Here is a 23,799-nt window from a genome sequence, read left to right as displayed (position 1 = left end):
ACCAAAGTACTGGACCGCTGGGTCTACAAGTAAGTTAAAAGATTTTCAAAAAACCCCAATTGCGGTTTTTCAGCAGCACATTAAAGCGAATAAAATCCATCATTTTGATTTCGTAAGAATTGTATTTATCCAATAACAATTGCATCATGAAGACGAATCTGATGGCGTATCATTTATCAAAATCGGTTGAACAATTGAGTAGTAACGAGTGGACATAGGAGCGGGCATACATACATGCAGGACAAACACAAAATTCTCCTTTTGGGCTTCGACGCACTCAAAGATAACAAGGTGAAATCAAAATGTACGTAAATTGCTGAGTAGTATAAATGTTGATCTACCACGATTGAGAGACGTTAACTCTTTAATACAGAGAACATAATATCGCGGTTTACGGCAGTAAAAGAACTTCTAACGAAACGTCGAGGCTTAGACATGACTGGCAAAGTGTGTCTGTCTGTCTGCTGGCTTTTCACGGCCCAACAGTTTAACTGATTTTGATGATACAGAGTTAGCTTACATCCTGAGAACGGATATAGACTTTTTATCCCTGAAAATCCCGTTCCTACGGGATTTTCAACCCAATTTTTTTACGGGATTTTGGATTATTAACCCTTTAACCGATTTATATGGTCGAGAGGTAAGTAGCTTGCGTCCAGGAAAAAATATATAGGCAACTTTTTATCCCGGAAAAGCAAAGAGTTCCCACGAGATTTTTAAACACTAAATCCACGCGGACAAATTCGTAGTTCAAATCTTTATTTATCAAAGAAGTATTTACATACATAGTAGTCATTTAGTTTCACTTACAAAATCCACTCATTTTTTATATTTTTACATCCACATGTAACAATATAAAAAAAATGGAAGACCGTGGCAGGACTCGAACCTGCAATCTTCGGATCCGAAGTCCGACGCCTTATCCATTAGGCCACACGGTCGCGTATGTGAAATGGCGAATTTATGATACAGGTAAGGATACGCTTTAGAGGTACCTATCCTTTAGATAAAAAATAAAATAACAGAATTATCAGAAAAAATAACATAAACAACAAAAAATTAAGTAACAGAAACAAAAGAGAAATAAAATAACAGAAACAACAGAAAACTAAAGTAACGGAAGAAAAACATTAATTAAAAATATAGTAAGATGGGTCCCACTAGCGGCGAGGTGGGTTGGAACCTCCTCACAATGCGTGCCGTCTCAAGTACCTACTGCCTTCTGTATCTTACCCTTGATCCAACAGTTAAACTACCTACTTTATTACTAAATTATTACACTAACCCCATCTGATACTTTTTTTAGGGTTCCGTACCTCAATAGGAAAAACAGAACCCTTATCAGACGGACGGACGGACAGCGCAGTCTTAGTAATAGGGTCCCGTTGGCGCCCTTCCGTACGGAACCCTAAAACGGAACCCTTACGATTAGAACTAAGCCCACCTCGTATATTGAAATATCCGAAGATAATCGGTTTTAACCCTCGACCCATAAAGATGATTGTAATAAGTTTGACGTGTGTATCTGTGTGTTTGTGTATCTGTCTGTGGCATCGTAGCTCCTAAACAAATAAAATGATTTTGATTTAGTTTTTTTTTGTGCAACAGTGCATTCATTCTTTTTAGTGAAGGGAAGAAATAAATGCAACATTGAAATAAAAACTGAAACTTTTTCATTCATTTTTTATTTTTTAGAACTCTTTAGCTATTCTTAAAAAGTACAAAAATCGATACAAATAAAAAAAATTAATACTATTATGTAGTTACTAGACATTTAAAGAAATTCTTAGTTTAGATAATTATACAAAACTCGGGATTGGGAGTGATTGGATGGGTGATGAAACACTATCACCAACCACCCAACACAGCCACACCCTGTGCTCCTGAGGCTATGCCCCATGGGTGCGTCTACTGCGCCCTCTGCTCGGGACACTCAGTGGGATGCGCGGACAACACCCCCTCCCTGCCAGGTCAGTTAGACGTGGCCAACAATATCCCATGAAGAGAAATGTCAACCATGTTACCAGGATACACCGGCGCAAGCGATGCTGTTACCCGCAACACTCAGGCACACGGGGAGGTTACCTGCCTGGTAAGTACTTAGGTGCCTACGCCAAGCCGAGCATTAACAGGGCTCTCTCCGTCACTCGTTTCATACAATCGTAGTTCCAATTTCATTTGAATATTAAGCAACCAAAGTCCATGAAATTTTGCAGACATGTTCTAGAAACTAATATCTATGTCTGTGGTTTTCCAGATTTCTGTTAAAATATTCGGTTTCAAAGTTACGCGGTCTTAAAAGTTTACATACAAATCTTTGAGCCTCTGTAATTTTAAAAGTACCTACATATTTTTAGAAAAATCTAAAACACCACAGACACAGATATTAGTTTCTAGAATTTGCCTGCAAAATTTCATGGACTTTGGTAGCTTAATATTCAAATGAAATTGGAACTACGATTGTATGAAACGAGTGACGGAGAGAGCCCTCTTAAGTACCTTGCTGATGGTCCTCTCAACTGAAATGCATATCAAATGCAACTTTATACTAATATATTAAGAAGTTTTAAATACTAGGAACATTGCTCGAATAAACATGAATAAAGCGAACATCGAAGAGACAAATAGGCTGTTTTACGCCAGAGTAAGATATTGCAACATTGATGCATGCCGCAGGGCTGTATGCGTAACTATATTTATTTTATCTGTCGCAAGAATCTTCTTTATTAGCGTTTAAACTGTGAGTGATATCCGTTATTAAATCCATTACAAAAATAATACGTTTTAAAATGCTTTAAACTTATGTAACATAAATAAATAAATAGTTAATTAATATCTAATAATATCCTTACTATAATCATTATATCCTAACGAATTTTGTGAAGTACACTGAAAATCTCGCACGTTTCGGTGAATTTTCATGGATTTTGTTGGCACATAGCAAAAGTTTATAAAAATTTGAATTTTCTATAAAGATGACGTTTACCAGTTTTTGAACTATTTTGGAACACTGATCCTATAATTAATTATTACACGCCGCGGTTGTGATAACTATTAAATATACTTTAAAATTAATAATACGTAATCAGTTGTTAACGGAAAAACCATACAATTTTAGACAAATAACGTTGCTAAGCAACCTATCGAGAGATTACAGACCGGATTAACAAGGCGCACCGCCCACATCCGACAAAGGGTGACTGATTTCTTCTCGAAAAAGTGAAACACAGATTGCAATAGGTACTGAAACGCAGACGTCCTACAAAAAATCTGTCAACAATTGAGGCATGGAATCAACATTTGGGTTAAGTGCCAAAAAAATCAAAGTTGGAATTTTGCCTGTCAAATGTGCTACATTAGTTAGCCATTCCGTTACAAAGGTGCAAAGTGCCCAGTAAAATTTATTGTAGTTTTGAGAGTTTTTGGTAGATGGCGTTAGGAGTAAGTGCCAAATGTTGTTTCTTTACAAATGGGTCGTGCGTGTATCCGATCATAGAAATGTCAATGTCAAAATTGTCAAAATAACATTCGTTGATTCGTTCAATGGTCATTTCATGGGCGTTATTGTTTCTTTGAAATAATTTGCATCTCAAAATGGACGATAACACAAAACAAAGAACAAAAAATAAAACTATAATAAGAAAATCGTTGAAGGTACAGGGAAAAAGTTATATGAACAGGAAAGGAAAAGTGATACCGGCGAAAATGCCACCGACTATGGAGGTTAGTATCTCAGTAACCATGTAGTTTATTATTGTTTCATTTTGAGTTGATTTTACAACAACGCTAAATAAATATTTATGTTACAGAAAATATGCAAATGTAAAAATCAGTGCCACAAATTAGATCATGACATGAAGTTGAGTTTATTTGAAAAGTTCTACCGTGAAGACTTAAAAACACAGAGAACGTATTTGATGGGTTTGCTTCAATTGCATAATATTAAGCGTCGTCGACATGGTAATTATACCGTACCATCTGATAGCAGACGACAAACGACCATTACATATGTTGTGCCTAAAGGTGATGGTACACTAATACCAGTATGCAAGAAAACATTTTCAGACATTTTTGCAATTACTAAAAAAGAAATAGAGACATTGATAAACAAAAAAAAACATGGTGATACGTCTTTTCGTGATAATAGAACTTCACATAAAAGTTTAAAGTATACGGAAGAGGATGTGCTTAGAGTTAAAGAACATATTAATATGTTCCCCAGGGATGAAAGCCATTACACAAGAGCAAAAAGCACAAAAGAATACCTTAGCCCTGATTTAAACATACATAGATGTTATAAAGCCTTTAATGAACTGCACCCTGGTAAACAAGTAACATATAAATTTTACAGAAAAGTATTTCGGAGATATTTTCCTGATTTAAAGTTCAAGAGGCCCAGAACAGATACGTGTAAAGTTTGTGATCGCTTATCTGCAGTAGTGCGATCTCAAAATGCACAAAGTCGGTCCGCAAAAGCTACTTTGGAATTACATCATCGAAAAGCTGAATCATCTCGGCAGATTATGGCCACAGATAGGGAGCAATCTCAACTGCCAGGCAGCAATACTATGACAATAGCCATTGATCTTCAGCAGGTGCTGTTTGTACCTACATTAACACACTCAGAAATGTTCTACAAACGCCAGCTTAGCTGTTATAACTTGTGCATCAATGTAGCTGATATTGGGAACTCTTACATGTGTCTTTGGCACGAAGGAATCTGTAGCAGAGGAGGCAATGAAATAGCATCATGCCTTTTGAGTTTTGTAAATAAAAGAAATACAAACAAAGACCATCTGATAATTTGGTGCGATAACTGTGCCGGCCAAAATAAAAACAGAATGATTCTGTTCCTATTGATGTTTTTAGTAGCAAATGGTCACTTCCAATCAATCGAACAAAAATTTCTTATAACAGGCCACAGTTTCTTACAGTGCGACAGGGATTTCGGAATTATAGAAAAAAGAAAAAAGGTTATGAAAAGTTATGTTCCTGAAGACCTAAAAAAAGTGATTACCGGTGCGAAAAATACATCACAACCTTTCCAAGTTCTTGATATGACAAGTGAATGTTTTTTCAACTTCCAAGCTGCTGCAGATGACATAATTGTGACAAAAAAGTTGAATATTTCAACAGCATCAAGGTTGCTAGTAACGAAAGATAAGCCAGGTGAAGTTCTCATAAAACAAAATTTCACAGACATAGAACCATGGAAGGTAGTTAATGTTTTCAAAAGAGGAAAATCTATTTCAGATTTAAAAAATGTGGAGTTACATAGACTTTTGACTCACAACACAATAAGCAAAGAAAAAATGAGGGATCTAGAAAGTATGATCGAATACTTGCCAGACAACTGCCAAGAATTCTACAGGAATTTGTGTGCTGATCATTAAAAAAAAACCTGGAAAAATTGCATTTATTAATTAAAACAAACATAAACAAAAAAAATTCTAATATGGCACTTAGCCCCAATGATAATAAAACTGTATTGGCACTTAAGTCCTTATAAATTACAAAAACCTTGCATTTTGACCCATTTCTAAATTAGTTTTTAAATAATGTCTTTTTTGAAATAAATGTTTTTTAAATTAGTATACTTAACAGGTGTGTGAATAAACAGTATTATTTGTAATCATTTGCACATAATAATGTGTCTTAATAAATGTTGATCCATAATAAATACAGTTTTATTTTATTTATCATCAAAATGTATTTTGGCACTTAGCCCAAATGTTGATTCCATGCCTCAATTTATGGTGGCCTGATTATCGAGCCTACAAAAAGTATGACGTGGGCGAGGCGCCTTATTACTAAAGGCCGTTGATCATTTTCAAACTGGGTTACAAACTGGGTAAACAAATAAATAAAACACGGACCACTCAAGCAATGGATGTATTCAACTGCTTAAGTGGTCTCGTATATGACAATGAAACGGTCTAAGATCCCACTACATCCAGGCAGAACAGAACCTAAGATCGCAGTTCGCCATGCAGCCATGGCAAGAACCGGTCAGGTATGACTTCTTGCTGACTTAGAACTTGATGCCGACTTGCACTTGGGCCATGAGATGCGCGGACTTGCGGAGCTGGTCGAGTTCCTTATCAGTGAGGGGCTGGCGGATGACGTCAGAAACGCCGTTGGAGCCCAGCACGCACGGAAGGGAGAGGAATACATCTTCTTCTATGCCGTGTTCTCCCTGCAACGAATAATAATTTGTTAAAACGATCGAAACGGACGAGTAGAATTAGTTGTCTGCAATGGCAATTTTATTGAACTTATACCCCTAATCGATTTTTAAGCAGCATCTTACTGGAATGCTAAATCACTTGGTGGCACACATGTGACACGCATTCACGCCTCCTACCAGCCTGGCTAATAATAACCTTATAGGCTCTTTACCAGGTTGTCCTCGAGTCCCTGCCAGTTCTTATAAGTGAAGACTTAAGGAGGAGTGGAGCATATACCCTAGTGTTGAGCAGGATGGCGAGTGTGGCTATCGCAAGCTGTGCGAGCGAGAAGCCAATATCCTATGAAGTATCCTTTAACTACTTTATGACCTCGTAGGTACTCTTCACCACAGTGTCTTGAAGTTCCTGCCAGTTCTTACCTTCAAGTAAGTGGAGACAGCATGCACGCTGTTAGCGTTGGACAGGATAGCCCTCGCAAGCTGTGAGAGCGAGAGGCCAATAGCCCATGAAGTATAGCCCTTCAGTTTGATGACTTCATAGGCACTCTTCACAACGTTGTCGTGTAGTTCCTGCCAGTTCTCAGGATCGGTGTCTGTGCCTATCTTCTGGTTGAGATCACTCAAGCGGACGCCGGCTACGTTCACGCCGGACCACACGGGTACTGAAGAGAAAAGTTCCATTAATATACGCGTAAAATAGCAGAGCACAAAATTTCAACTCCAAAATTGGTAAGAGACGCTGAAGATTAATTTTATTACGCTTGGATTTCATAAAAAAAAGCGTGAATTTGTGGTCACATCACAAAAAAATTAAAATTTGTTCATGAACTAAACATAATAATTAATATTTTCGATTTTCGAAGTAAGACAACTATACCTAGTGGGATATCGGATGAAAGGGATTTAGCTGTACATTCTAAAACAGAGTTTTATTTATTTTCATGCATAATACTTTTTGATTTATCATGCGAAAAGTAGGAATAATACCCGAGTTTGGAACCCTCGTTGCACAAGTCAGACTCGCACTTGGCCGGTTATTTTACTTACCACTACTATCTCCATGCTCCCCAATGATATAACCGTGGCAGGATGTGGCAGCCACACAGAGCTTCTCTGACAGCAGGTATCTGAACCTAGCCGAGTCTAGGTTAGTCCCGGAGCCGATCACGCGGTGTTTGGGCAGACCGCTGATCTTCCACGTGACGTAGGTGAGGATGTCTACTGGATTGCTTGCGATTATGAATACCGCTTCTGGACTGTATTTGACCAGCTGAAACATTTATGTTTTATATTTGTATTTATTAGGACATCCAAAAATCAATAAAACTACGCAATAGCATACTAGCTGCCCCGCTGGCAAGAGACGTGCGGTCGCTTCTTAAAATGTGTTAATATTGTTATGTTTATATGGTTTTTGTTTTTTTTTTCGATTTTTTATATGGCGTCTTTTATCTTTTATCTTCTGTTTTATGTAATATATATTGTAATTGTTGAACCTACGGGGGTGACATAGTCATCTTGGAATAAACCCCCACCAAAAATTAAAGAAAAAAAATTACAGCTTCTATTTAGAGCCTCTATAGCTCAACGGTTGAGGAGCGGACTGAATTCCGAAAGGTCGGCGGATCAAGCCCCACCCGTTGCACTATTGTCGTACCCACTCCTGGCACAAGCTTTACGCTTAATTGGAGGGGAAAGGGGAGTAGGGTATTATTATATTATATACATATAATATTATATTAAATATACATTATTTGTGTATTTACTTTATTTGATTAGTACCTACCTGCTCATCAGTGCTTTTACATGTATTCGTTTTTGATAGCGATCTGGTTGCACCTTGTATAATAGGAGTATAGATTAAAAAGAAAGAGGTACCTGGGGGATAATATTCTTCAATACATCAGTGTTCCTCTGCACGAGGTCCAGCCGAGATTCACCTTCACGCTGCCGCACGCCAGCTGTCACCACACAAATCTTGGAGCCAGCAGAGATTGCATAATCTGAAACATGCAAGGCAGGAGAGCAATATACCATGAGCCCAATCATAAATTAGTGCAATCAATCCAAAGGACATGAAACTAGGCTCAAAATCGTAAAAAAAATATAATGATTTAAAAATAAAGTGAAAGTTCGTGGTAAATTATTTGACGATTCAAAAGCACTTGTAAAAGTTTATTTGAATAAAAATCTATTCTATTCTATTCTATTAACCTCCGACCCAAAAAGAGGGGTGTTAAAAGTTTGACGTGTGTATCTGTGTATCTGTCTGTGGCATCGTAGCTCCTAAACTAAAGAACCGATTTTAATTTAGTTTTTTTTTTGTTTGAAAGGTGGCTTGGCTTGATCGAGAGTGTTCTTAGGTATAATCCAAGAAATTCGGTTCAGCCGTTGGGGGTGTTATAAATTTTTAATTTACACTTTTATATCTATGAATGAAATTTTGTAGCTACAATTGAAACCTTTTATTCATATTATGTAGAGCCATAGAGCCTCGATAGCTCAACGGTTGAGGAGCGGACTGAATTCCGAAAGGTTGGCGGTTCAAACCCCACCTGTTACACTGTTGTCGTACCCACTCCTGGCACAAGCGTTACGCTTAATTGGAGGGGAATGGGGAGTATAAGACATGATTAGCATGGCAAATTTTTTTTTAATCATAAAAAAATCTGTGAGAACTCTTTAAATTGCAGAACTATTAACCGAACTGAAAATTTATCTAGAGAAACTAAATCGTTCCGCGAACATGGTTCCCGGCCATGATTCGTATAAACAAAGAGACCTTTCCATATTATCCAATCCACTTTAGGCCATAATTTGCGCATATCTAACCTGTGCTGGCCTGGATCCTCGCGTTCTTCATGAAAGCAGACCCGTGCTGCAGGTCCATCATCTCTCCTTTCAATTTATCCTCCATCACGTCGACGAGAGCGATATTGTTGGTCACACCCTGAGGAGTTTGAAATCGATAGAATCCATACTAATATTATAAATGCGAAAGTGTGTCTATCTGTCTGTCTGTCTGCTACGTTTTCACGGCCCAACCGCTGAACCGATTTTAATGAAATTTGGTACAGACTTGGCATACATCCCGGGGAAGGACATAGGCTACTTTTTATCCCGGAAAATCAAAGAGTTCCTACGGGATTTCAAATACCGAACTCCACACGGGCGAAGCCGCGGGCATCCTCTAGTCTAGAATATAACATAAAGTGCTTTTGCATCGAAGTGGTTCAAAATGCTTTTTTAGGGTACCCCAAAAGGAATCCTTATAGGATCACTTTGTTGTCTGTCTGTCTGTCCGTCCGTTCGTCCGTCGTGTCTGACAAGAAAACCTATAGAGTACTTCCAGTTGACCTAGAATCATGAAATTAGGCAGGTAGGTAGGTCTTATAACACAAGTACATACATCATTAAATTAAATCATTAAAAAAAATGTGTTTCAACTTTCAGAGTAAGATAAGTATAGCACGTGGGGTACCATAATATGAAAGTGCTTTACCAGTAGGTAAATTCTAAAACATATTTTTATTTATTTTTATGAATAATAGTTTTTGATTTATCTTGCAAAATGTCGGAAAAAGTACCCGAGTACGGAACCCTCGGTGCGCGAGTCTGACTCGAGAAAGGAAATATGGTTTTATTTTCAGTATAAATAAGTTTTTAACTAAATTAAAAGGGGGGGGGGAGGTTAACTAAACTATAAGGGGTCAAAATTGCTAAAAATTGACTCAGGGCTAATGAATCCTCTTAATTGGAGGGGAAAGGGGAGTAGTATATCGTAAAACTGTGATATTGGTCATGATTAGCATGACTAATATTCTTTTATTAAAAAAAGTATGGATGATAGTTACCTGTGTAAGCATGGAGAACACGGCCGCCATGCCGACCTGGCCGGTGCCGACCACGGTCACTTTGTTGCCCTTGTCTTCGGCCTTCGGCTGCACCGGCTGGAAGAGCTGCTCTAACGTCGCCATTTTAGCTGAAAACAAGAAAAAAACGGTCAACTGCGATTTGGGCTCGTAGTACGCACGTCAAGGCTTCAACCGCTCCGTACCATACAAGATAATTAATGTACAGCGGCAATACACATTACCTATATGAAAATTTCAACTCTCTACCTATTACGGTCTGGAACTCTCTCCCCTTAGATATCAAACAGTCTAAATCACTGGCTATTTTCAAAACGAAACTGAAACTATTCTATTTATCCTCAATCGGATGTGTTTGTTTATTTATTTCTACTTTTTATTCCTCGTATCTGTCGTCTATTCCTATCCTTATTCCTTTCTTATTTACTATAGTATTATTATTATTATTTTCTTAATTATTTACTTTAAATTTTATATATATATATATATATATATATTATGTTTATTTGCTTTATTTTATTTTATTAGTACACCCCTTCCACTTTCTTTAATTTTTATTATCTCCTCACCCTAAGCTTGCCTGGAAGAGATCGCTATTTTAGCGATAAGGCCGCCTTTTGTACATAAATCTATAATGCTATTTATATATTATTATTGTCTTGTTGGTGTACAATAAAGAATATTTTACTTTACTTTTACTTTTACGGTTCCTGAGATATAGCCCGCTGACAGACATGGAGACAGACAAACGGACGGACGGATAACGGAGGCTTAGTAATAGGGTCCCGTTGGCATCTTTCGAGTACGGAACTCTAATAACATTTCGATTGACCGAATTCCGGCAATTTCTCACTAACACAAGAGATCTCAAAGCCAATGTGGTGAAAATAATTAATATGGAAACTACCTACGGATGGGAAAGCGTAACGTTGGCAGAACCCCCCATTATTCAAGTTTGTAGGGGAAGCTGACATATAATTTTTAGTAGTGGTTCGCTCCGAACTGAGACCTCGCGGTATCCCATAATTCTGGATGGAATCACGAGGGATGAAAATATGATCGTGCTTTTTTTGCATCGCTGCCTCCCGGACTAGGTATGTTAGTAACTAGTAAGCAATTTCAGAAAAAATATTTATGAGTAAGAATACTTAGCGTTGATCTGATTGAGTTTGTGCAGTCATTGTTGGGACTTGCGGAAGGTTAGGTTTCTGACATAGTCACATCAACGCAGAATAAGGTGGCTGAAGCAGCATTGTAACTCATCATCATTATCATCATGGTCAACCAACCGCTGGCCCACTAGGTCGCACGGGTCTCCTCTCAGAATGAGACGGGTTTAGGCCGTAGTCTAACACGCTGGTCAAATGCGGTTTGGCAGACATCACATACCTTTGAGAACATTATGGAAAACTCCCAGGTATGTAGGTTTCCTCAAAATGTTTTCCTTCACCGTTTAACAGGGCTCTCTCCGTCACTTACTCCATACAATCGTAGTCCAAATTTCATTTGAATAATAAGCAACCAAAGTCCATGAAATTTTGCAGACATATTCTAGTAACTAATATCTGTGCCTGTGGTGTTTCAGATTTTTCTAAAAATATGTAGTTTTAAAATTATAGGGGCACAAAGATTTGCATGTGAATTTTTAAGACCGCGTAACTTTGAAACCGGATATTTTAACGGAAATCTGGAAAACCATCTGGCATAGATATTAGTTCCCGGAACGTTTCTACAAAGCTCTATTGAGTATGATTGGTTAGTATTCTGATGAGAGACGAACTACGTTTGTATGGAGCGAGTGACGGAGAGACCCCTCAACGCAAATATTAACTCCGAAAATTTAGAGGTCTAACTCCTCGAACTCTAGAGGCGAACATTTTAACCATTAGGCTCTCACAACACATATTATTATCTAGAAGTAATAAAAAAAATACCCGCAACTCGATACTGTCTATTAAACAATATCCTAAGATGCTGCTGACGCAATACTATGTTGAACATTGTGGTAATATCAAACACTAAGTAACGATAAAACTTTTTAGCACAACTATTAGCAGTACGGCGTCTCAATCAAATCAAATGTGAATTGATCATGTAATCTAGCGAATATTCGTCATATTCGACTAGATTACATGATCAATTCACAATTGATCCACAGAATCGACTGTTGCATGTTGTGGCAAGGTAGGACCCGTTCTACACAAAAATCGCGTAGGTATACGACCCTAACAAATGTTTTCATATGTATATGTTAATACTATAGTTTGCTTAGTCATTTTTCCTAAAGCCTTAAGGTCATAGCTCATTTACACGATACCGTTCCCGCACAACACTTGCACGGCTCCGGCTCAAATCGGCTGCTAGCTGTCCGCACGCCGAAAGCTATCAGAAAACTCGCTGTCCAAGCGTTGACAGCCATCAGTAGGTATGGTGTCTCTCTACTGCACACGTTACAACTAGCTCGAGTGGCCCGCACGCTGACATGTGGGCCACTTGCTGGAAGCGTGTGGTAAGCGAGACGTCAACAATCAAGTGGCTAGATTACGGCGAGTTCGCTTGCTGTGCGTTATTTGCAATTGTATGTTGACACTGTAAACTTTAAACCCATATTTGAATGTTTATCCTTTTACCGTGCGGGGACGGTGTCGTGTAAGTGAGCGAAGACCTTTTAAGTGTAATCATTATGAAATTGCATTTTGACAAGGAAAAATAAATGTACAGTAATCAGTATCCCTCGATCATATTTTCCTGTATCTTCTGTTAAAGCTGCTGGCTGATACTCATTTAGCGTTTAGTAGCAAATTATTATCATAAAGGCGCGATCAATGAACAGGGGTGTAATCATTATGAAATTGGATTGCAACAAGAAAAAATTTTTATATTTTCCTGTATTTACCTACTGTGAAGGCCGATAGTTACTCATAAAATTTAGTGCTCTAAAGGCGTATCAAATTATTAAATGATGAAGTAACAAAACAGGGAATCATGAAATTGGATTGCGACAAGAAAAAAAATGTTCCTATTTACCTACTTTATCTGCTAAGGTTGTTTAATGTTTAGTCACTTTACAATAATTATTTAAAAGGCACGTTCACAAAACAAGGAAAAAATTTAATTGTAAAATTGCATTCTTATCATTATCATAATCGTCCGTCGCCGGCTCACTAATGAGCACGGGCCCCCTCTAAGAATGAGAAGGGCTTGGCCATGATCCACCACGCTGGCCAGGTATGTGTTTTGACTGACACACACTTTTTTTTTAATTTATTTAATCATAATATTATAGCTCGCCAAACTGGTGGGCCAGTTTGTTGGCGAGGTGGCGCTCTTATTTTAACGTACATAACTAACTTATCCATACACCTTAATCTATACTTATAATAAACTATACTGCGAGTAAATATTTATTTAAACCTACCTACTTTACTAAACAGACAAAAACACATTACTATAAAAATCAAAGAAAACACAAAACACAAATTACAAATTATGAAGCATGAACCTACTCCGTTAGGGAGTCCCTAAGTAGGTGTTTCTTTAACCTCTTCTTAATTTTTAATTATTTATAGTATGGTTGTAATTTATTAAGGACTCCCTCACTGAGCCCATCGCTGTCCTCCTCAGCCCAGCCGATTGCATTATATAATTTGGGTACTATATATGCGCTTATTATACTTTGAGAACATTATTGAGGACTCTCAGGCATGCAGGTTTCCTGACGAAGTTTTCCTTTACCGATCGAGAGTTCCTTAAAAACCTTTAGAAACGAAAAGTTAGAGGTGCCCGGAATCGAACCACGGACGCCTAACTAAGTGGTCGATGTTATAACCACTAGGCTATCACCACTTTGTATTGCGACCAGAAAAAATGTTCAGATAATAATCGGACATTAGCGACATTTTACACGAAAAAAAGCGACCTGACGGATGTTACATCCAAAAAAGTGGAGGTCTCCAAAAATTTTTTTGCTATTGAATCGAGTGGGATATCAAATAAAAGAGGAAAAAATTCTGAGTTCATGAATATATAAACAAGTACAAGGTTAACAAAGTACAAGAAATGACACGTTTTAATTTTTTTAATTTTCTTAAAAATATTTTAAAATTTTCACTCTTTTGAAATCTTTACTATTTTTTATAGCGGCAATAATATATTCTGTGAAGTTTTCAACTTTCTACTATTGCGGTTCACAAGATGCAGCCCGCTGACAGACGGACTGACGGACGGACAGCGGAGGCTTAGTAATAGGGTCCCATTGGCACGGAACCTTGGAAAACTAACTTCAACTTTTAATAACATTGGTAATTAATACTCACTTGTATCCCTATAAGAGCCAGGAAAACCATTACAATTGTTTAAACCATTAGCAGGCATTTTAAATTATTTATTATATTATTATTTATATTTATAATAATTATATGTTATTTTTTAATTTTTATAGTAGGTAATATTTTCAATTTAAAAAAAACAGTTTAAAAAAAAATTTAAATTTTAAAATCACCACACTTTTATATTTTTCAAAAAAATATACATGAAGTACACTTGACTGAAGTAATTCAAAGCAGTGTTGCACACTGAATGCGTGTTGAAAGTAAAGAATAGCCGGATCAAATACGGGGATGAGTGTACAGCGCAGTTTTGTTAAATGCAGCTTTCGTTCGGTGGTGGGGATCGTGAAGATTATATTCCAAGAGCTGGCAGCTACTTCGACTAGGGTACGGTATCCACTTAAGTGGATAAGAGTGGAGCGGAACGGAGCGGGGACGTGTTCAACAGACCACTGATTAACCCTTTAGAGGTTGAATTTTCAAAAATCCTTTCTTAGCGGATGTTGATATCAAATAGATATCTGCATGCTAAATTTGAGCCCGATCCGTCCAGTAGTTTGAGTTGTGCGTTGATAGATCAGTCAGTCAGTCAGTTTTCCCTTTTATTCATTTAGGTTGAGATCTATAGAGCGCACTTTGATTTTGCTTAGACAAGACTTGTTAAAACGAGACAGCACTATGCTGCTGACATAAACTGAAGCTGTGGATGAATAAGTGTGGATGTGGTTATTCGATCTATCTACCAGCTCTTGGAATATTAGTTCAACGAATGATCCAAATTTAACAGGGCACGCCGGGGTTCGATTGTTGCACATGCTGCGAAGCACGTTTGCAATTTGGCACCATCTGGTTTAGAATAAGTAAGTACAGCGATTTACACGACAGACAAACTAGAAATCGTAATAGGCTCCGCCTCAGGAAAATCGGCAAGTCATTTGCGGGAATGAGTGTAATTCATACCTACTCAATATTATAAATGCGAAAGTGTGTCTGTCTGTCTGCTAGCTTGCTTTTCAAGGCCCAACAGCTTAACCGATTTTGATGATTTTTGGTACAAATTCGCTACTTTTTATCCCGGTAAATCAAAGGACTACCACGCGATTTTTAAAGGCCCATCCGTTTGACCGATTCATATGTAATTTCTTTGGTACAGAGATAGCTTGCATCAGGGAAACTGACTTAGACAACTTTTTATCAAAGAGTTCCTACAGAATTTTTAAAGAACCTATATCAACGCGGACAAAGTCGCGGGCCGGTGATGGGTTAGTGATGATGATTTGCTGTCGTACCAGTAGGTACCTACACTAAATCGCTTAGAGGTCTCGCCGCTTTTATTAATTTAGGACAACAAAATAAACATCGTCAGCTAAAAATATAACACCCAAATGGAAATCGACTCGAGGCCAAGGAAATCAGCATATTTCCAGAAGTTATATTTAGTTTGACCTGAATGAATTAGGACATGTAGGATTTTTAATCCGTAGGAAGTAAAAATAATTTTGCATGCAGCTGTGGAAATAAATTTTAGAAAAGACATTCAGAGACATTTTCTTTTAATTGGGCGGTTTAAAATACGCAGATACGAAAATAGGAGCTTAAGAGTGCTCTTTATGGTCGCTCCAAATCGAGCGCGCGCGTATCATTAAGTACTGGGAGGTATCTCAAGATCAAGCTCATTTCAGACTATGGCATATAATAGATTTATAGTCGGGTCAAAATAGACATTCCAGGATACAATAATTCGCATAGAGGTAAAAATTGGTACGAATGTTGTGAATACCCGTATAAATTAACTGTGAAAAGTCCCCATTGATCCCAGATTTGCCAAAAATGTATGTATTCAAGGCAAAGTTCACAAAAATGGGATTTTTGCATTTTCCAGCTAAATGGTAAGTTTTATCATAAAATAGGTCACAAAAATTGTAGATCATAAAATTATCTACAAAACATTGTCTAGTACTTTTTTTTTCTAAGAACCACTATTCCTGAGATATCGTTAATACTTACTAGAATAAAATAATACATTTAACGTGGAAGCCAAGCCTCAGCTACAGATAGAGTCAAGTGGAATACCTTGGAGGAGGCTTTTACTCAAAGGGGTCCCATACAAAGAAACAAATTACACTGTAGACACACGTCACCTATGTAAATAATTTGCACTAGCTAACCATAATTTAATTTGTAATACTAACTCACTAATCACAACTATTTTTAAGTTCTCTAAATATGTTATCGAACACTTGTATTAATTTTGTATGGAATTAAATAAAGCTTTTTGTTATTATTACGTAGAAGCGCGTATGTAGTGCAAGCTTAAAGCTCTCGCACTTCGCTGAAGGTCATTGTCAAGGGCGTAGTAGTAGGTGCGGTCAAGTGCGATCAAATAGGGGTCATGCCCTCTCTTTCTCTACGTTGTAGTGCCCATTGCTGATGGTCGCGATCTCTTCCATTTAACACATCATTATCAACTCATCCGCCGGCCCACTACTGAGACTCTTCTCGGAATGAGAACACTATTAGGTACCATTACGATGGCCAAGTGCGGATTGGCAGACTTCACACACCTACCACATGCAAGCATGTAAGAAACTAAATAAACTTGCATGCATGAGGTATGCATGCAAGTTTATTCACGTTTTCCTTCACCATTAAAGCAAGAGATACCTAATTAAAAAATGTTTGTAGAACTACATTAGGTACCTCTTGCAAGTACTATACCTACATAATTATACCTATTCGGGAATAAAATAATTTATTCTTTTACTTTTTAGTATTTATGGTTACATGTAGATTTTTATACAATACCTATGACTAATACCTATTCATGCTTATTTCGCTTTATAGGTACGCTGGATAACAATACTTATTTGAATATAAAACGTTTGAATAATAAAAAATAATATTGCTATATTGTTTGAACTGTATGGTAACGAAATACCTACAGGATTTACTAAATTTGATTTACTATTGTTACTACTGTTATTTGTTACATTTTGATATTATTATTTAGATCCTACAACATATTTTGTAGACTTATTTTTTCAGTGTATTGTACTGATCTTGACTTTCGTTAGTGCTTTTATAAGTCTGAAACGAAGAATAAATAAATACAAAATACAAAATACCAATAAACTCATGACCTAGATATAAGATTTTGGGAATGCGTCGTGTGCATCGTATTACCCATTTCTGAGGGTCACCCTACCATTATATGTAGATATGTTTCTGAATGCGACTCAAAGAAGAGTAAGGGGTTTGACTCTTAGGTTTAACTATTCATAAGGAGGCCGCCGCTGGCTTAATGGGCTCTCCTAGTCACTAAGGAAACAAAAAAGTCAAAACTGGTCACCCATTCAATTAACAACATGGGACAATGTTACTTTTCAGTACAATCGACGGATATGCGGTGTTATAAATAGACCTACCTTGTTAGGTTTTTTAGCAATAACAATGGTCCGACTGAACCTTTGGTTTTGGCCACCCAAAAAACCACCTCCGGCCAAACCTATTGTAGGTTACACTGTACACACATACTTATTTAAAAATAAATGTTTGAAAAAAGAAAAAAACCTTCACTCAGATTATATACGTCAAGACTGTTTTGTTCTATGGTTTTGTTAATGTTGTTTATTTCATGTTGTGAGAAAAATAAAAACTAATTTTTACGAAGGAACTCGTGTCGTTTAATCATTTCATCATCAACACACTGAGGATTCCTTTACCTATGGCTTCTGCCAAAATTGACCGAAGTTTTGGCCAAAGCCGACGGTTTCTAGCAAACGCTGATAATAAGCTAATAAATATTATACTCAAAAGTGTTAATATTTATGATAACTTAAAAACAGTCAATATAAATTTAAAAACATTAATTTGTGCATTTTAGTCAATTTTGAACTGATTTTAATATGATTATTTAAAGCTTCGGCTTCGTCTTTGGTCAAAGATTGTGGCGATAGCTTTAGCTTTGGCTAAGGCCAGAAATCGACATAGTTGGACAATAGGAAACATACCAAAAGATGTTCATAAACAATGACCTCAATGACTTCGCGCGACAAGGTCAAGCACATTGATCTCAAACGATAGACGATGTGATAGACGACGTAAGCAACAAAATATTTCAGGTAATAGGTAGCTAATGTGATGTGATTGGTACCCATAGTAACGTAGCAACGTAGGTACTTGAATTATTATGTAGTACGGTCTACGTACTGAGTAAATTCCTCAAAGGATGTAGTAATAGGCATAAGTAAGTAACAAGACAAGCATAAGTAAGCAGCGGTGAACAAGATCCAGTTAGCCTTAATGATTGCCAACCTCCGATAGGAGACGGCACTAGAAGAAGAAGAAGAAGAAGAAGTAACAAGACTAATAATTGGGTTTTGGTACAGTAACTAACTATGTAATATTATATTGTAACGACACAGGATTACCTAGTGTGGGTACCACCAGACACAGGGAAATTATTGTATAAGACTATATTTTGTTAATAAAATATTTTTCATTTTCATTTTCATTATGCTCCTAGGTACCTACTTATATATTCTGAGGTAAAATGATAAGTACCTACCTACCTACATACTTAAATATTAGGAATATTTTATTTTTTCTGGTAAAATTTAATTTTAATATATTGACTATTGAATAAATACCTACTAAAATTGATATTATGTAACTAAAAGCTAAAATAAAACAATTTTGAAAAAAAAAACTTTTTCAAAAATGTGTAACCACAATAAATATGGTTGTTTTTATTTTAACCCCTTATTGCAGAAATTAATTTTAGTGATACTTATTTTATTTTAACACTCTCTTGCACTAAATAATTATAATTTGAAATTGGGTGTTGTAAAATAATATAATATAAGTACAAAGAACGAGTTCAATGAAACTTTAAATGAAAACCATTTTGTAACAACTTAGATACTAATATAATAAGTGAAACTTTTCAAAAAGTACTGTAACTAAATAATGTATGAAACAAAGAGTTTAATAAAATTTAAAAAGATAAATATTTTGTAACAAGCATGAGCGAAACTTTTCGAAGGTAAAATAATACCTCCATATTAGCTAAAGAGTTTTCATTTTCATCTTCAATAAAAATAAATCAAAATTAAAATAAAATTGTGCAACAAAGCCATTGCACAATTTAATTCAAGTATTAAGTATCGAATGTATTTCGCCGGTGCGTGTAAATATTACGTGTGTACGACTTACAGGTTGTATGGTCGAATGTATGGTCGCCCGTGCCACAGGTCACGTAGAAACGACGATTGGTGGTTGTATGGATGGCGGACCGGCGGCGCTCAGTCAAGGTGACCTTCAACAAATTCGTTTTAGAAGCCACGCCATCGCGCATGCTTGTAAAATGTAACCAGCCATGCAGAAATCCACTCTAGCTTGTACAGAAACAGACGAATTTAGATTGACCATGCAATTTTGATACAGGATAATGGGAGCGGCGCGTTAATTCATAGTGAGTAATGTATGAAATCGAAAGTGTTTCATACTATGTCGTCAGCTTTGATAGACGTGCTGACTTCTTGCAACGTCAGCAGACTTCGAGCATCTATATGATAGCCCCGTTGTCCCGACCAACTTTCGGCCATGGCGCGGTGGCCCAATCTCCATCGCGTATGCAACTACAATGTATAATTTCAAAAACTTGATTTTTGAAAAAAAAGATTTGTAATGGCTGGCTGTAAATTATTAGTTTCTATAAATGTTGGCAAAAAGTTAATCTGATTAACGATTAAAAAGTTTGATTAATTTAATTAATTTCATCAATCAAATTTAAAATGAATTGAATTAATTAAACTTTCACGATTACGATTAACGATTAAAATTATTTTAATCATTGATCGTAAATCGCAATAAAAAATATTTGATTAAGTAAATATATTATATTGTTGTTAAAAGTAGGTAGAGCAATAATTTTTAACCGACTTCCAAAAAAGGTTCTCAAATTTTCAGGGAGGTTTTTTAGGGTTCCGAACCTCAAAGAAAAAGCAACCCTTAAAGGATCACGTTGTTGTTTCTGTCTGTCCATCTGTAGTATCTGTCTAGAAAACATATAGGGTACTTCCCGTTGACCTAGAATCATGTTTGGTAGGTAGGTCTTATAGCACAAGTAAAGTCCGATTGTTTGTTGCAAAGTTGTAGGCACATGTGATAGATGCGTTATTAACACTGGTATCGGACCGCTGCAGTTTTATCTGATAGGAAATGGGTACTCCTGATAAGAATTTATCATTAATGATTGTGCGGCACCACTATCGGGATTCAGCTAATGATTCCTGATATGGCGAATTGTGTGGCAGGTGACAAACGTTCCGCACCAGTGTTGGCATTAATCGATTCATTTTATGAGCAAATCAAAATTTAAACTAAATTAAATTTATCGTGATTAATTAAATTAACCATTTGTCGTTAATCGTTAATTTGATTAATACGTATATTTTTGACTGATTAAGGTCAAACACTCTTTTTAAAACAAGAAACCAACAGGATGGAGGAGCTGAGACCTAAAGTTCAACGATGTAGTCTATGCTTGGCACTTACAATATCAATTTTATTCACAATCCAAATTTCCAAGAGTAGAGGCATGCAACCTCTACTCTCCGGTGATATTCCTCACTACGCTGCCACAGAAGAGGTTCAAAATTTAGGTGGGCAGCACCCCTGTAGCATCAGGGATGAGTTGGAACCAGACTCTTTTATGGGACCATCACAAAAACTTCTTCTATCGATTACAAAAAAAGTTGAAAAAACTATAACCCGACTACGGGAAAATGAAACAACTTGAACCCGATTTGGTACAAGTAAAATAAACTAAAAAGAAAGAAACAAGATAGGTGCTTAGCGCTATCATCATCTTGAGTAAGACAAGTCTTATGATGTGTAAGATATACCTAGTGAAATACACTGTGTATTCGTATGCAATTCGTACTGCAAGCGTGCATTGGTGCACGTAGCCGAATGAATCACTGACTCATGTCATGTCACGACCTAAGTCTGAGGAATGAATAGAAGCAACTAAACTGGTTACTCCGGTTCTTACCTACAGTAGCGCGCAGGAAGTATTGTACATCGACCTTTATTGAGAAAGGGATTTCGGCTTCGTATAGCGTTGTCTCTGTCACTCATACCTATGTGACGTTTTGTCGGTCTCAACGACAGAGACAACGCGCTACGAAACCGCAATCTCTTTCTAAAATTATTAGGCGTCCCCGCGCTTCATAACTACCCCGATTGGCATTTCGACCTGTCGCGAACTATCTAAGGTCTTTCGGCTGCAGATCTTGAGGTTCTGTATTCATGACCCAAATGGGGTCATAAAAGCGGTAGCTACTGAGATTTGAACATAAAAATATCTATGTAATTATGGTAGGTACCTACTAAAAATAACAATATTTAATCAAAGCAATATAAGTACATATACATAATGATATACATATATTGTTATTCGTAGTATAAGCACAGGTTTAGGCTGTGTGACCCTATATGGTGTAACCCCGGTTGCCATCTCAACCTGTCGCGCACTATACAGTACCCGGCAGGAAATAGGCCTAGGTCCAATATAAGTCAATGCCTAGGTCAGTGTTTATGGAAAAAATGACATTTGACACTTTTGAGTTTCAATTCTCTTTGTCATTATCAGAGTAGCGAATTAAGTGATTTATAAACGTAAATTATTTTTTGCGTTGATTAATGGTTGATTACTAAAAAAAACTAACTAATATAATCTGCGTTATTTAATTTGTTGTCCTAAGAATCTATCTAATTAATAGTCGATTGTTACCATAAATCCACAAAAAATGAGCACATGGCGAATGGCAGGTTTAAAGTTAGTTTCCTCTGCATATTTTTTTAATTTATTTAAATAAAATAACTAGCGACCCCCCTGACTTCGCTTGGGTCACCTGTCGGCGATGGTTTGATGATGATGATGACTAACTATAATACGCGACAGGTTGAGATGACAACCGGGGTAGGGACGCCCCGGCTGACTTCTCAACCTCGATAGCTCAACGGTTGAGGAGCGGACTGAATTCCGAAAGGTCGGCGGTTCAAGCCCCACCCGTTGCACTATTGTCGTACCCCTTCTGGCACAAGCTTTACGCTTAATTGGAGGGCAAAGGGGAGTATTAGTCATAATTAGCATGGCTAATATTCTTTTTTAAACCTGTCGCGTACTATAACTTAATAGGTACGTATATGTTATGTTTTCTTCCAACGTATTGCGAGTCTGACTGGCTTTATTTTCTAGTTACGTAAACTATTCGAACATAGCGGCGAAAACGTTAAGAAAATCCCTAAAATCCAATTTGAAGGACGAAGCGTTGAAGCGGGACCAGACGTTCATTAAATACTTTTATTGGGCCAATGGGAACCAACTGCGTAAGTACAGAAACCTTGACTTTATACAAATTATTATCAACCTACTAAGTACAAAAAAAAACCGGCCAAGTGCGAGTCAGACTCGCACACTGAGGGTTCCGTCCTCGGGTATTTTTTCCAACATTTTGCATGATAAATCAAAAACTATTATACATAAAAATAAATAAAAATCTGTTTTAAAAATCAGTTATTCTGCTAGGATCTCTTTCAGTGAGACGCAAAATAGTGAATTTATCCATACTAATAGTGTTATATATTTTTAATTTACTTTCAGCTCACGGCGAAAAACCAAAAATAATTGAAAAAGAGAAGACTAATTAGTAATTTTAGAGTCAATTTTATTATTATATTAGAGTCAATTTTATTATTACACTAGTTAAATTTTCAAAACCCCGTGGAAACTCTTTGATTTCCCGGGATAAAAAGTAGGTTATGTGCTAATCCAGGATATCGTCTATCTCCATTCAGCCAAATCCGTTCAGCCATTTTTGCGTGTTTGAGTAATAAACATCCAACATCCAAACATCCACACTTTCACATTTATAATATTAGTAGGATTAGGATTAATTAGTATGTAATGTAACACTAATTAAGTATCTGAAACACTATACAATATAATAAAACTTTAACTGTACAGAAATACATCCATACTAATATTATAAATGCGATAGTGTGTCTGTCTGTCTGTCTGCTACCTTTTCACGGCCCAACAGTTTAACCAATTCTGACGAAATTTGGTACAGAGTTAGCTTATAAGCCGGAGGCTATAGGCTACTTTTTATCCCGGAAAATCAAACTGTTCCCGCGGGATTCCTAAAGACCCATCCGCTTAACCGATTTGTATGAAATTTGGTACCGAAGTAGCCTGCGTCCCTGTAGTTTGAGACTGATTACTTAATTTTGTGATACATCAACAGAATAACTTTTCGAGTTTTTAATTTAATGTTTAATAACTGTTAAGCAATTTTCAGAGTATTGTAACTTGGAAGTTATTGTTTGATAATTTAATTGACAT

The 23,799-nt window shown here is 36.7% G+C and overlaps 2 protein-coding genes and 1 non-coding gene across 3 annotated transcripts; 1 reads left to right on the top strand and 2 right to left on the bottom strand.

Annotated features, from left to right (window-relative positions):
- Positions 1-868: 868 nt before the first annotated feature.
- Trnar-ucg lies at positions 869-941 on the bottom strand. The gene has a single exon. It is a non-coding gene; the product is annotated as a tRNA-Arg (tRNA).
- A 2,328-nt stretch (positions 942-3,269) lies between these two features.
- LOC123880257 lies at positions 3,270-5,755 on the top strand. Its single transcript, XM_045928287.1, has 2 exons — positions 3,270-3,723; positions 3,810-5,755. The coding sequence occupies exons 1-2, from the start codon at positions 3,595-3,597 to the stop codon at positions 5,391-5,393; spliced, it is 1,713 nt and encodes a 570-aa protein (XP_045784243.1). The 5' UTR covers positions 3,270-3,594; the 3' UTR covers positions 5,394-5,755.
- Positions 5,756-5,878: 123 nt separating this feature from the next.
- Positions 5,879-19,876, bottom strand: LOC123880271 (L-lactate dehydrogenase). The gene is made up of 7 exons (XM_045928313.1): positions 19,602-19,876; positions 10,042-10,169; positions 9,020-9,137; positions 8,066-8,190; positions 7,235-7,457; positions 6,608-6,849; positions 5,879-6,196 (listed from the first exon to the last, which is right to left on the bottom strand). Exons 1-7 carry the CDS (start codon positions 19,741-19,743, stop codon positions 6,032-6,034), a joined length of 1,143 nt encoding a protein of 380 aa, XP_045784269.1. The 5' UTR covers positions 19,744-19,876; the 3' UTR covers positions 5,879-6,031.
- Positions 19,877-23,799: the final 3,923 nt, after the last annotated feature.

The sequence above is a fragment of the Maniola jurtina genome, chromosome Z (assembly GCF_905333055.1).
Source record: "Maniola jurtina chromosome Z, ilManJurt1.1, whole genome shotgun sequence".
NCBI classification, from domain to species: domain Eukaryota; kingdom Metazoa; phylum Arthropoda; class Insecta; order Lepidoptera; family Nymphalidae; genus Maniola; species Maniola jurtina.
This window is presented reverse-complemented; position numbering and strand designations above follow the sequence as displayed.